The sequence below is a fragment of the Acanthopagrus latus genome, chromosome 8, assembly GCF_904848185.1.
Source record: "Acanthopagrus latus isolate v.2019 chromosome 8, fAcaLat1.1, whole genome shotgun sequence".
NCBI lineage: Eukaryota > Metazoa > Chordata > Actinopteri > Spariformes > Sparidae > Acanthopagrus > Acanthopagrus latus.
The window spans coordinates 20,780,360-20,794,815 of NC_051046.1; the positions used below are offsets into that span (position 1 = coordinate 20,780,360).

The 14,456-nt window shown below is 41.7% G+C and overlaps 1 protein-coding gene across 1 annotated transcript; it reads right to left on the minus strand.

Annotated features, from left to right (window-relative positions):
- Positions 1-980: 980 nt before the first annotated feature.
- drd4a (dopamine receptor D4a) lies at positions 981-14,433 on the minus strand. The gene is made up of 4 exons (XM_037106400.1): positions 13,570-14,433; positions 7,134-7,246; positions 3,942-4,531; positions 981-1,487 (listed from the first exon to the last, which is right to left on the minus strand). The coding sequence occupies exons 1-4, from the start codon at positions 13,810-13,812 to the stop codon at positions 1,270-1,272; spliced, it is 1,164 nt and encodes a 387-aa protein (XP_036962295.1). The 5' UTR covers positions 13,813-14,433; the 3' UTR covers positions 981-1,269.
- Positions 14,434-14,456: the final 23 nt, after the last annotated feature.

Here is a 14,456-nt window from a genome sequence, read left to right on the forward strand (position 1 = left end):
TTTAAAGCCTCACATCTGTTTGTTGTCTCTGATGTAACATCTTCAAACTTTCATGATCTTTTGGATGACTTTGAGGCTTTGTGGAGGTCCAGACCCTGCAGGGACAATCTGCACGATCTGGACTCTCTCTGGAACGTGCTGAGCAGCTCTGATGTAGTGGAAGCTACGCAGTTCGAGCCGAGGTGTGTTGGTTCGTGGTCCCAGGCTCGTCGTTGTGTGTGTGGACAGTTCGCTCCTCGATGATTTGGCCCCCTCCATGAAGTTTGGCACACAAAGTGAAAAGGCTTTAGTTGTTTGAATGTATTCTTTAGACACACAGTTGTGATGCTTAAATCCTAGAACGGCACTCATACCTCGGTAAGTGCTCAAAATTCCCCTTTAATCAAATCAAGCCTAATCCAATATAAATTAAAAAAAAGACACTTCACTGTGTCTGGATTAAATGGAGTCATGCTGATGTAAAAAAATCTGGTGTTCTTCAAGGATAAGATGAAACCTCAGTAACTGTCTATGCTGTGTATATCTAATGGTATATATGGTGAATACTCCTGCCTCGAGTCAAATATAGACCCGTCCTATTCAATGAGCTGCCAGAAGCAACCTCAAAGTTGGCCCACTGAGTTGTCTGAAGTGGATGCACAAGCTTCAACCATCAAGGGTGTAAATAATGTCTGTTCACATCAATTTGAGATCTTTGAGGTTTCAGGAGATGAACTGTATGATGCTGTTTTATAATTTCTTTCAGTTGTTTTTTAATATTTTAAAACAAGTTGACATCTGCTTCTGTTGTTTAGGAGAATGCTGCAGCACAGTTTTGCTGTGAAGCTCCAGATTTTTATTTATTTTTTTCTCCTGGACTATAAAATTTGAGTAGATGTGGAGAAACATGTTTCTGAAACTCAGGCGAACCTCTTTTAATTCAGCTACGGACCACAGCTATTCTGTCTGTATCCCTCCACAAACACAAAGCAGCCTTTTATTGAAAACTTTTATTTTGAAAAGATGAATTTCAACATATAAAATTACTTCTCGTTGGCTGTGTGATGTAGATGTGGTGCTGATCCTCTGAACAGTTTGTGTCTCAGACTGCAGCTTTTTCACAGGAAACACGAAGCTCAAACAAACTTTGCTGTCGGCACATGTAGAAAAATAAAACCTCACAGAGGAAGGAAGCAATGGCAGCACACACACAGACACTAAATCAGCAGTCAGGAGCGCTTTCTTTCAGCTGTTGTGCATTTAAAAACTGTCCATGCAGCAGCAGCGCTCTCATCCGGCACTCTTGAAGCAGCAGCGATGCAGGAACTTCTTGAAAAAGTTCCTGAACTCCGTGTTGAAGATGGTGTAGATGACGGGGTTCAGAGCGCTGTTGACGTAGCCGAGCCACGTCACCACGCTCATCAGGGCCGGGGGGACGTGGCAGTCCTGACAGCGAGCTCTCATCGTGTGCAGGACAAAGAACGGAGTCCAGCAGAACAGGAAGGCACCTGCACAAGGAAACGACGCAAAATCAGTCAAAAGTTTTCCTCAGACAGAAACACCAGTAACACCTCTGTTGGACTTACCAGAAGCCCTGAGAATAGTTTTGAGATGCAGGACATGAGAACACAGTCAACGCCCTCCTCCCTGTTTTAATCACTGTCTTAATTCTTGTGTTTTAAGAAGTCACAGTGACTGTTGACCAAAATATGTCATCCAAGTACACATATTTTCCACATTTTGAATATATTCCCTCAGATGTTCCTGAGATACGTTTTTTTTTACCAAAATGTGCTGTGCAGTTGGATGGACCACCTGAAAACACTATGCCCCCAGCGACAGCTGCTGCAGAGGCACAAAAATGCTGCTGGCATTGTTGTTTGTCCACTGCAAATCATTACAAAGATGTTTATCACCTTTATCCAAGGACGAGGTATTTCTATATAGTGACTGCAAAGGCCATAGCTTATGATTTACACCCTCTCAGAGAGTGCTTTGCATTGTTTTATTGAAGGATATCAGTGCCATCAGAATAGAAGATTCAAGATTCAAAGTTGTTATTGTCATATGCGCAGTGAGGAAACATGTTTCTCTGTACAATGAAATTCTTCCTTTGCTGTCCACAGAATGACAACAATGTAGGGGAAGTATTTCATCCATTCATCTCAACCCAGCTGAGACTTTGGACCAACTTGTCTGACAGTGCGTTTATCACCATCATCAGTGTTGATTTATCCCTCCAGTGGCAATCATGAATCAATCCCAAGGTGCATTAAATCTGTTCTAGTGTCATGCGGTGGTCCAAGAGCTTGTCAAGACACTGTTTTTTCCTTTGATTTGTCAACTGCCTGAACTTGCTACATCCTACATCTTACCTCCAGTCATGAGAATTAAGGGTCCTTGAATGGAGCTGGATTACAAGGCTTTACTAGGTTTATCTTTGAAATAATCACAGGGATAACAATAGGGTAAGATTTGGATCAGATTCAAACTTTGATGCAGACTAGGTTTTGCAAATTACTCACCTACACTATGCTAATCTGTCTGCCAACACACTGGATTTGTCTTTTTTAGAGTTCTCTAGTAGATAAATACATAATTCCTGTACTTATTTTCATTATTGATTTACTACAAATGATTAAGGGTTAATTAATGCCTACTATTAACTGGCCGTTCAGCTCTGAATACTCCGATAGACTACTGATCTATTCCACTAATCTAACTCAAAATGTCATAAAGAGGAGGGAGGAAGTTCAAACTATGACAATGCTTACAGCAGCTTCAATGAAAATGTCACACAATCTCAAGTGTCAAAGAAAGTGAAAAAAAAACCCTGGATCTGTCCCTTTCTCCGGATCTATTCTTGGCCGAGAACAGACATGTCCCTAGTTCTATTCATCACCTTGGCCACTTCCTTATAAACCCAAAAACTTTTTGTCAGTGAAGGTTCTCAGTCATCCAGGTCATGGTAATTCTAAGTGCTGTATCGTAGGCAAATGGACATGTTTCAGTTTGTTGAAGATGTTCTACCGCTCATTCAAGAGCCTTCTTCAGTTCTGACTAACTGGAGGGGAGTTGCAGGCTTTTAAACCCCGTGTGGGAGTGTCCTTACAGAGTCGTTAAGGACACATGTGAGCTCCGAGTTTCAGAGTTGTTAGGGCCACTTGCGGGTTACTGACCCGACCCGCCCTCATGTGGGTTGCCAGAGTGAGGGAAGCCCGGGTGTGAATGGCTGTTAAGCTGTCTGGGGAGGGAACTCAGTACTGCAACGTAGGTGGGTGATAAGTAGTGGCGTAGGCCACCTCCTCTGTTCAAAAACTGCCATTCCAGTTTGACATAGGTGGAGTCAACTATCTTATTTAACAACTAACAGTGGTGACTTAATGTAGGTCACCCCCATCAGTTTCACACAGGTAGCAGCATGTAGCTGCAAAATAATTAGGTCATATTATTCCTCTTCATTGTTGAATGCTGTAAAGATCATCAATACAGGCCTGTAGTTCATTTCATACAAAATACATTATTGGTCAGAAATGTTGCATTTATGTTCTTTATATCGTTGGCCTGTTACAGTCTGTGCTCTTTTCAAACAGAGTTTCATGAGAACCACCTGCACACCGAGTTTACGTAATAATAGGATTTCAGATTAAGGAGCTACAGGATTAACTGCTGTGTGCTAAAGGGAAGCACTTCTACGCATTAGGACCAACACTGGCTGTTATTAATAGGCCGACCTTTTCCTAACGATGCCTGGGAGCCTCTGAACAGACATCAGAGGTGGAGGTCAGTGCCCATTATATCACTTTTGATGCAGGTGGAGGTTTAGCCATTAGGAGTGAGATTGGTCAGGGTTAAGTTAAGAATGTCAAAGGAAGCCAATCACTAGCAGAGAATGTCGAGTCTTGCAATGACAAGCATGGGATCCATACATGCTGATGCTACCAAACAGGAAGTGAACTCACCCACAACGACAGGAAGCACCTTCATGGCCTTCCTCTCACGGCTGTTGATCTTGGCTGTCTTCCTCCTGCGAGGATCGGGGTTGAACTTTATCTCTGCAAAGCTGACCGTCTTCACTGGACCATCTTTGTACCCTGATGAGGGAAAGGCTCTGTCCGGGGACGGGATGGTGGACGGCTCATCCTGAGTATCCGTTGGTTCCCTCTCTATGATGGGCGGCAGCGGTGGTGGCAGTGAGGCCAGTGGCGGCAGTGATGCGGCGGCTTCCTGCAGCTTGCGGCAGGCCTGGATGCTGTTCTTCAGCTTGGCTTTGCGTGCCTCCTCCCAGCGCCTCAGGCCGCGGAACATACCGCAGTACAGCAGCAGCATGATGGGACAGGGGATGAAGAAGGAGCACACGGACGAATACAGGACATAGTCGTTGTTTTCTAGTTTGCACTCAGTGGGGTCTCGGCCCGGCACGTTGTTAATGCCGAACATGACGGGCGAGGCCACGGCCAGGGCCAGGATCCACGTGGCAGACAGCAGCACTATCTGCCGCATGTCCACGTGCTTCCTGTTGTAGTTCAAAGGGATTAATACGGCAATGAACCTAAAAGAGAGAGAAAAATGTTACAGTCTGGTGCACCTGAAATTACATGACTGAACTACCTGTACAACATGAGAATTGCTACATTAGGATACGATACAATATGATACAATACGATACGATACGATACAACATGCTATGATATGATACAATTCATTTTGCACCCTCAGGCAGCTATGCTCAAGATGTGTACACAGGTTAGGCATATAGTTAATCGTAAGGCACATATTCATAAAAGCACATCGATTTTTCTTCTTCTTCTTCATAATATTCTCAGATCCAGATATTACAGATGACACTGACAATTAACTGACAAAAACATTTTATTTTTTGTATTTCAAATCAATCCGGCTCCGTCTTTTTCCTGTAAAATGTCATTTGCGCTTATGTCAGCTTACACTATCCAGTTTTAACAAATCATCGATTAGTGTTAAACTTGAAGTCGTGAGCAATTGGCACACCTCAGAAGACATGTCAGAAAGATACACCTGGAGTGGAGTCTTTTACTGATTACGACAAAAATACAAATGTATCACTGTATTCACTGATTTTGATGAAATGGTATCATATTTTATGAAGATGGTACTTTGTTTTTTCCTTTGATGCCCTCCAGCTGCTCCGCCAAAACCTTTTGCTGATTTACAGTGTTTCCTGAAGAACAGATGGATTTACTTGATGTTAAAGTAGAATCTGATGTGAACATGGCCGATGGCGAGACTGAACACAAAATCCAGCCAGTTTGACTACAGGGAATCCAGTGGCCAAGGTGGTTTACAGAGTTGAGATGCTGTCAGGCAGTTACCGCTTGCTCGCTTATTAATGCAGCTAATGTTAGCAGTGCTACTAGCTTACTAATGCTGGGCCCTGGTTTGCCAGGAGTTAGACCCGGCAAGAAAACCAGCTTGGGACTATATTCCTGCTTGTCAAATTGCCTGTTGTCGTCTTGGATGCAGAGTTACGTCTCCTTGTCTCAGTATTTTCAGTTTTCAGTCAGTTTGATTAGCTTTAACAAAAGATCATGCTTGGATTTAAATAATAAATCAATGTTTTACACGATACATGGACAGCGATGATCAAAATAAAATGTCTGCAATACAGCAAGTGAACACATTTCCTAAAATATTTCTTCAGGACTTCAATGGACTAGATCAGTAGATAAAACATGTGACCGGGACAAAGGTTTGACCTCTTCGACTTTCCAGCCAGAAATATGAAAACCACAAACTTCATTCAGAGGCTCTTCCGGCTCAGGGGCCCCTCAGCCCTCAGGCCCCTTGGTACTGCTCACTAATCCATCCATGAAAGACAGCAGGTCATCAGTCAACTGGTAAAGCCATAAAACCTGCAGAGAGTCTAGAAGACTTCCTTCTTCAGCCTGTGGACAGCAGCAGCAGGACTCTCTGTAGACCTTCAGGATCAGTTTCCTGCTCAGTCTGTTGAATTATTCAGACTGTCATCCAGTTAAACGTCTAACTGCTGCCGGCTGCTTCAAAAAGCTTCAGATCATCACCATCAGTCCACGTTAGCCTCGTTGGCCCCATCAGTCTCTGATGTAATCACATTTCTGGAGTTGGGACATCAGATTTTAGGAGCAGCCCCGGTTTTCAGCTCAGATTTTCATCCTTCAACATCAGCTGAGAGTTCAGATAATTTCATTGGGTCAAACTAACGAGCGCAGAACGAAACTGGCACTTCATCACGGCAGATGCATCCTTCATTTGGGGCTTTAAATTGTTCTGTCTGCTCTAATGTTTCATCTTTTGGAGCTTTTACAGGAAACAGACAAAAGGTTATCGTCATATATCCACATCAGAGTGAACCATGGCGTGACTGTCTGACCCTGACGACCTTCAGATGGAAAGATGAAACTCTTGCCAAGGTGTCCTGTGTGGTCCTGACAGACCGCTCACGGTTGTGGTCTGATTAATTAGCAGCTTGTGCTGAATGACCCTGGCACGAGGCCGATTAGAGCTCTGGTTATGACACAGAGTCTGTGAGTTATGGCTCAACTTTGACCTTCTTCTTTAAATCAACTGCACATAGTCCTGCTGGAGTTTCAGTATTTATTTGGCTGTAGACCTGCATCTGAATCATTTGTATCATCCTCACCACAGCTGCAGAAAATTCACCATGATAAAAAAAAAAAATAGCTTTAGAATCTTCCCCAAATCTTCCCTGTCTGAGGTGGGTGCACAAGCTCGACCTTGTGTGGAGTGGGAAATAACATCTTCTCAAATGAGTTTGGGTTCTGAGGGCTTCCAGAGACTTGGATTACTTGGATGAGCTATATAGGGCCGCTGTCTATATTTCTTTGGTTGTGTTAGACCAAAGTTCACATCTCATCTGCATCAGTTGTTCAGGAGAATGCTACAACACTGTTTTTCTGCAAAGCTCCAGAAATGATTTGTGGACTACGAAACATCACCTGACTGAATTTTCATTTTTAGGTAACTTGGTCCTTTAACACTTGAGGCATGTCAAGGGTCAAAGGTCAAAGGTCAGACAGACGACTGATTACAATCACTCTTTCACATTCAGACAGACCTCAGATCCACTGCAGTGAATCTGTCTGTCTGTCTGCGTACCTGTACAGGTGAGCACTGACCTGTCGATGCTGATGGCACAGAGGTTGAAGATGGAGGCGGTGCACAGCATCACATCCATGGTCATCAGACCATCACAGATGGTGGTGCTGAGGGTCCACACACCATCCTGGAACTGAAACACAAACACTTGCTCAGTGCGTTCAATCATACCGACACAGAATCACAGCAGTTGACAAGATAGATCCTTTTTGATACTGAGCACAAGCTTCAAATGGAAAATTGGTGTCCATGTGTATAATTCTTAAAGTTTGAATAATTACTTCACAGTGATTTTAATTAATGTAACACTTAAAAGCTGAAGTAATACAGATAATGTTCAATGACTGTTTCAAAGACTGAATACATATTTTACCAAGATTAAACAAAGTGTTTTTGTTGCCTAAACACAACCACAGACTGTATGTGAACCTTGGAGTCTAGCATGGCAGTCTTGAACTACTTCCACCTCACTGTGATTCCATCATTGCCTATAAATATAGTGTCAAAGAAGCGTGAGGCAGGCACAAATGACTGATGTGCCGAGAGTCCCGAAAACTATTTAAAATTTGTCACCACACACAAAACCAGTAAATCAAGCCTGTTCAACCGGTGGCCCTCTCGCCACCTCATTCTGGCCCTTGGATTATTTCAGTGGTTATGTTTGTTGCTAAGCACAAAAACACTGTTTTCTCAGAGTGAAGAAATTCCATTAAAAAGTTGTTAACCGAGACTGTTTAAGCAGGGGGGATTAATCAGAATGGAGCAAACACCCCACTGTACTTCTAAAATTAAAAAGAAATATGTTTAGTTATTTTTGTGGCGTCCATATTTCTTTTCAACAGGGAAACCCCAGGTTTGTTTTACCAGTGCTTTATCTGCAAAATACATTTTGTAGATATTTTTTGATTTAGTAGTGCATACAGGTATTGAATTAATAAACTTATCAGATACAACTATATAAAAATATGAGAGAAAAAATAAAGCATACAAATATGTAATATTTAAAAAAAGATATATAAAAAGATATATAAGAATGTAATTAAGGTGTAAAACGCACATAATGACACAATGCACAGTGCATATCTCTGCCAAGGCACAACAGCCCTCTTTAATTTAATCAAAACTAATCATGTATATAAAAAACAACAACAACAAAAAAAATAATAATCAAATCCACTAAATTTTGGATCCACATCAAATTGCACAGTACTCGCTTATAGACCCCAGCCGCCAAAATAAACCAGATTTTTTTCCTCAAGATCCATGCATTACTGTGAATGTGAAAAATGTGTGAAAATGTCCTATCTTGGCAACGATACAGAAAGTGAGAAAAAAAATCCCGGATCAGCACCCACAGTTAATTAGGTCTATTTTGGGCCAAGACACATCCTTCATCCGAGTTCTGTGGAAATCTCTTCGGAAGTTTTTGTGAAATCCTGCTGAAAAAACAACCCCACAAACGGAAACGTGCTAAACACAAACTCCAGGGTGGAAGTGATGAATAAAAACAGCGATAGAAACAAAAAAAAACAAAAAAAACAAAACAAAACAACTCTATCAAGAAAAGCTAAAAGAGCTTTTTTCCCAAATGTACTACCTACTGTTCACTTAAAATACTGTTAATTTACCCCTGAAAACACACTATAATTAATCCAAGTAAAACCAGCAGTCCTTTATCTGTTAATCAATTTACTTGTGATAAAGTATTTTGACATTGTGTCATTATGACTTGTTCTAAAGTAAAGGGCCTTGAATGTACTTCTTCCAGCACAGTGCACAGACCTGCAGAAGGAGCCTGGGGGCTGACATATGAATCAGCTCTCTAATTATTTTGCTTTGAAATGATAAAAACAAAAACAGTTTAGATTATTAAGCACACAAAAAGGAGCCGTGAGATGGAACGACACAAACAATCCGATAATCAGACACAACAAACATGAGAGGGAAAGGACAAAAGAGTGAACATGGACTGACATGGACTCTTGGTTCTTATTATTTTCATCGATTTCCTGAAATCCATTGTTGCTGTGGGGCCCCCTGGTTTGACCTGCTCACCCCGGAACAGAGCGGACGTCAGGAGGAATGTACAGACTGCGTTTGTTCTCCACTCATAGACAAAGAGGGACTGTACCAGGACGAGTCCTTATCTTAAATTAATGAGATTTCATGCATGAAAAGAGAATTTCCTGCGTCCATCCGATCATATCCACCAGCTCACAGAAAAGGTTTCAAAAAGTGAAAGTAATTACTAGGAGTAAACTCAAACGGGTATAATAGATGTTCAAGACTGTTCCAGTCTGACCATTGATGTCACAGGAGGGGGCGGGGCTTCATTAGAGGTCAGCTGGGGGTGAGAGCAGACTGTTAAAGGGACGGTCACTGAATGTAAAGACCAGATCTGAGTGACATGTTGGTTCCCCGCAAGATCACAGATGCGAGTTTAAACTGTCAGATTATACACTGGTGTATAGATTAAATTCTATCAGATTAAAGATACAAAAATATGATCTTATGACTGCTTACATGCTTACTGGTCTTGACAGTTCTGTTTTATGATGTACGATCTGTTATTATAGGTTAAACAGTTCAGTTCACCCAAAATTAAAAGAAAAAAAAATGTCACTGTTTCTAGCTTTATGTTCTATATCTGAACTGACAAAAGATCACAAGAGTATCAAATATCTCGATTTGAAATGCACCAGCTGTTTCTCTCTAAATCTCTTTAATCTTTGACCTTAAAAATTCCCTAAATTTACCCTTTCAGAGAAATAATTCTGTAATTAAGGTGCTTCTAATGTAATTTCAGGGGATAATTAATGAATAAAGTGATGGATACTGATATATCACAGTATTTTACCAAGTGTATTTGTCTAAGTTCTCATCAAAATGTTTCATCACACTTTATAAAAGACACAGTTACCTTGAAAGCAGCATTTCAATGATGTGAAGGGAATTTGCTTCCAGACAATTTCCACTTGTTCCATCAGCAGTTTGTCTTATTTTTTAAGTGTATTTTTTCCTGTGATTAAGATTTCTTTGCTTGGCCTAAGGTGTAAAAACCTCTTCAAACACATGTGACAGACACTGATTAATTTATTCCCCTAAAATATTCTTGAATTTCCAATTAACATGCTAATTTTGTGATGACCTTTTGCTGTATTTTAAGCGGGTTTTAGCCCTTAGACACCCTTTAAATCAAACGGATTCTGTAATTAATCAAACCACCTACACTTAATTAATTGAAATCCATTAATTTATCCTTATTGGATTATAAACAAAACCAGCACCCTTAATGGATTTAATAAATTTGGTGTGATGAAGATAGAGAACAGATAAAACATCAGTCTTATGTTCCAGTCAGCAGCAAATTTGTGCGTAAATTTAGGGAAAGTCGTGTTAAAATATGCTCAGTTTCCAAAACAAAAATACTGTCAATCTTAATAGGGCCTCTTTTGTCGTACTTATGCTTTTACACAAAGGTTTGACTCATATACATTCACAAAAAAAGCCTAGGTTGCATTTTGGCGAGAGTTTCACTTTAAAAAGGTTTCTGGACTGCCTCACATTATTCAGGTATGATGGTCTTCTCCTGAACTGGACTGTCCCTCGTCTACTGTCTCACAACGGGACACCGATGCTGGAATGGCGGCCATCTCTGCTTCCACAATATTAATTCATCTTACATTGTCTTTGATTTGGCTAAAGAAAGAACTGCTGCTAGTCAAACTCTGCCTCTCGGACAGATAATCAGTTGCTTTGGTTGTATAATCTATCATTGTTATGCAGATGACACTTGACCATTTTTTTTCCGTTAAACTAGAAGATTTTAGAAACCCACTCACTCTCCACAAACTGTGACTGGATATCTGTTGATTTTCTTGGACAAAAAAATGTACAAAATGTGCTTCCCATGAGCCGAGACCTCGAATACTGTGAATGTCATTTTTCAGTGAACTGAAAAAGGCAGGCTGGCTCATGTCAAACCAAACTCCACTGGAGGAATCTTGGTGCTGTATTTGACTCTTGATTGTCAACAAATTGGATCGATGCTATTCTCATCAACTCAGACACACTGCAAAACTCGTATAATCAACTTTTCATGTTCTAGCATTCACACCTTCATTTTTCCGTCTCGACTTCCAGTTTCGCTTGCCTCATCCCACCTGCCCCCACACGACTTCAGCTTCTCCAAAAAGCAGTGACTCAGCGCTAAACTCAAATTGGCCGTAGAGCTCACATCGCTCCTGTTTTAGCCGCGCTGCACTGGTTGCCAGTAAAGTCGAGGATCGATTTTGAGATTCTTTTAATCACTACATGGCTTAGCTGCTGTCTAAATGTCAGGGCTACTAAGCCCTTACACCAGTGAGCGGTCACATCGGTTATCCAATCGAAACCTGTTGACCGCATGCCAAACTAAAAGCTGCTCTTCTGCTGTCCTGGCACCCAGGCTTTTGGTACCACCCCTCCCCCCTCTCAAGCAAAAAACTGGTGGTTCCAGCCTCTTAAATGTGAAGATGTGCTGCTTTTCTTTGCATTTATAACTAAAAATTTGGATGAAAGAAAAGTAATATGAGGATGTCTTATGGCTCTGTGCAGTTGTTATGAGCATATTTCACACATCTTGAAAATAATAAGCAGGTTCATCAACAATAAAAATCATCGTCCTGCTGAGCCGAAATAATGTTTGACTAAGCAAAGCCTAACTAATCACCTAACTAATTTAGGTGTTTTCAGGGCTAAACAAACATTTGTTCTGTTATTTCAAAGTAGCAACATGAAGTTTCGGAGACGGAATTTAAACTCAGAATGCTAATATTTACAATAATGTGTCTACAACTGAATAAATAAGCTGTTCTCAAAATAAGGTCCCTAGAACACTGTTTGAAACTAGAAAGGAGGCAGGGTCCGCCACATATAAACAAAGTGAAACAATATGAAATGATGTCATCATTTAAGGTCAGTTTGGTTATGCAGTATGCACAGGGCATGCATGCAAAATTAAACGGCAGTGGTTAATGTCATTAAATGAAGATTTTTGACTGCTGTAATAAGAAGTAGCTGAACTTGAAGATGTTTCTGGGCTCTGTGAAGCTGTCATGAGCACATGTCACCCGTTATAATATTTTGTAGACAAAATTATTAATGGCTGGTAAAAATAATTGTGGGAGTTGAGCCTCGTCCATGCTTAACTTAACTCGTGCACCATATTCTTGTGTAGGGAAAAAACTTCCACAGGACTCCGATGTAAAAGGAATGGCAAAATATATTTATTCCACGTTTTCTTCCATGTCTTCTTACAGGAGTAAAACCAAAACTTAAGCTTTCCCAAAAACAGAAAAAAGGTGCTACGGTCAGGAAACTGTGTGGCTCGATCCTAGATCAAAGCTCAACTGCCTGATATACCTCAACGGGCACGATAGAACATACACCTTTTAAAGAGACAGTAACATGAGTTTACTTCAGAGTGAATTTACTAGCAGAATGTTATGTCATTCTTTTTAAACTAAATATATGAATTAAATGAATTTAACTGACCTTTTACTATTTATTTATCACTCCTATTACACAAATATTTATTCAAATTTACATGAACTGTCAAATGAAGCCAAGCACACCTTCAACCTTCAATCGAAGCATGTGAAAGCACGTAAAACACCATTTGGCTCCCACAATAATCATGTCTACTATTTTGATGTTTAAGGATTACAGTGATACCATGTAGAACACCACAAACTGTTCAGGTGAATAGTTACTGGTGCATTGTGAGTGAGTGGACTGTGTACCTAGTTTCAGGCTTTATATAAAAAAAAAAAAAGTAAATATTTTACCCACATATCAACGGGACAGGTCAGGTTAGTATCAGCAATCACATCCTGTCTTCCTGTGTTTGTATACTGTGTAAATCTTTCAGCTTTACTGAACAGGAGTGTTTAATGTTCTCTGCGGTTCAGACCGCAAACTGTATCTATTAAACAATTTCACACTGATTCCTTGCATCACAAACTTTAGATAAAATGATAACTGTTTTGATAGTTTGTAGACTAAATAATGAATAAATAATGAAAATAATGGACACTTGCAGCCCTGCAAGGCTGAAGTAAATAACTTTTTACTTACTTAGTCCTGCGTCCTAACCTCATTTTAGATTTTCAGGACTAAATTAAGGTCTATCCCGGTATCATAGGGATTTGATTAAAATTCAAAAATTAAATCAGCTTTTCATAACAAATTTGACAGGGAAATGTTAGAGTCCATGAGTCCTGGTGCGCAGAGACGCCACAGAGCTGCACCTGGACTATAAAGACTCCAAATATAAACCTCAGCAGGCTCCCAGGGGGGGGCCTGAAGCATGAGGGGGGCCCCTGGAGCTGTGGATGCAGCTGTGAGGTATTTAGTATCCCACCTGTAGTGAAAGTAAACTGTACTATCGCTGTTGTGTGTTTCAATCAGCCTCACCTCGGAATAGACGAAGAGCGGCAGAACGAGCACCGCCAGCATCAGATCCGCCACCGCCAAACTGACGATGAAGTAGTTGGTGGTGGTCTTCAGCGCCTTCTCCGTGAACACGCTCAGACACACCAGCAGATTCCCGCAGATGATCACCACGATCAGCAGCACCCCGATCAGCAGGGCGGGCAGGTTGTGTCCCCTCTCCGCCGCCTCAGGGCTCTCCGCCGCCGCGCTCAGGTTTGCTACCATCTCCGCCGGCTCTCCACCTCCGCTCCGTCCCGGTCCCAGCCGCAGCAGCGCGGCCAGCGGGCTTTCATGAAGGCCTGGCCGGACTCTGGTCCCGGCACCGTGGTGTCATCGTGGTGTCACGGAGACGCAGAGCTCCAGAGCGCTCCGGTGCGCACTTTACGCAAAATAAACCCCGCGTAAAAACCGAACTGGAGCAAGTGGAGTGTGGTCTTATTCACACAATAAAACACGTTGACTCATAGTTATTATAATAAACACTCAGAAAGTTCCGTATGTTCTCCTGAGAAAGAACATTTTGTGTCGCGAAGATGGAAACAAAAGAGGCGGTGGTTGATCAAACGCGCGTCAAAATCCTCAAACCACGAGAAAGTTGAGGAGGATCCGTTTCAGGCTGGTGGGAGTGAAGACCACCCGGAGCGTCCCTGCGGTCAAACCGCGGTGAATGTGTCGGACTGCGGGTGTTTCCAGCAGCTCCGGTGTGTGTTCACCTGCAGCCCGCTGAAGGCCACCGGGGCCAAATTAGCCGATTAAAGCCGCTTATCAGCTGCGCTTTACGGTGCCCTTCAGTCCTTGAGCTCCAGCAGGAGACACGGTTTGTTCATCTGTCTGTCTGTTCATCTGTCCGTGTGTGTGTGTCTTGAGTG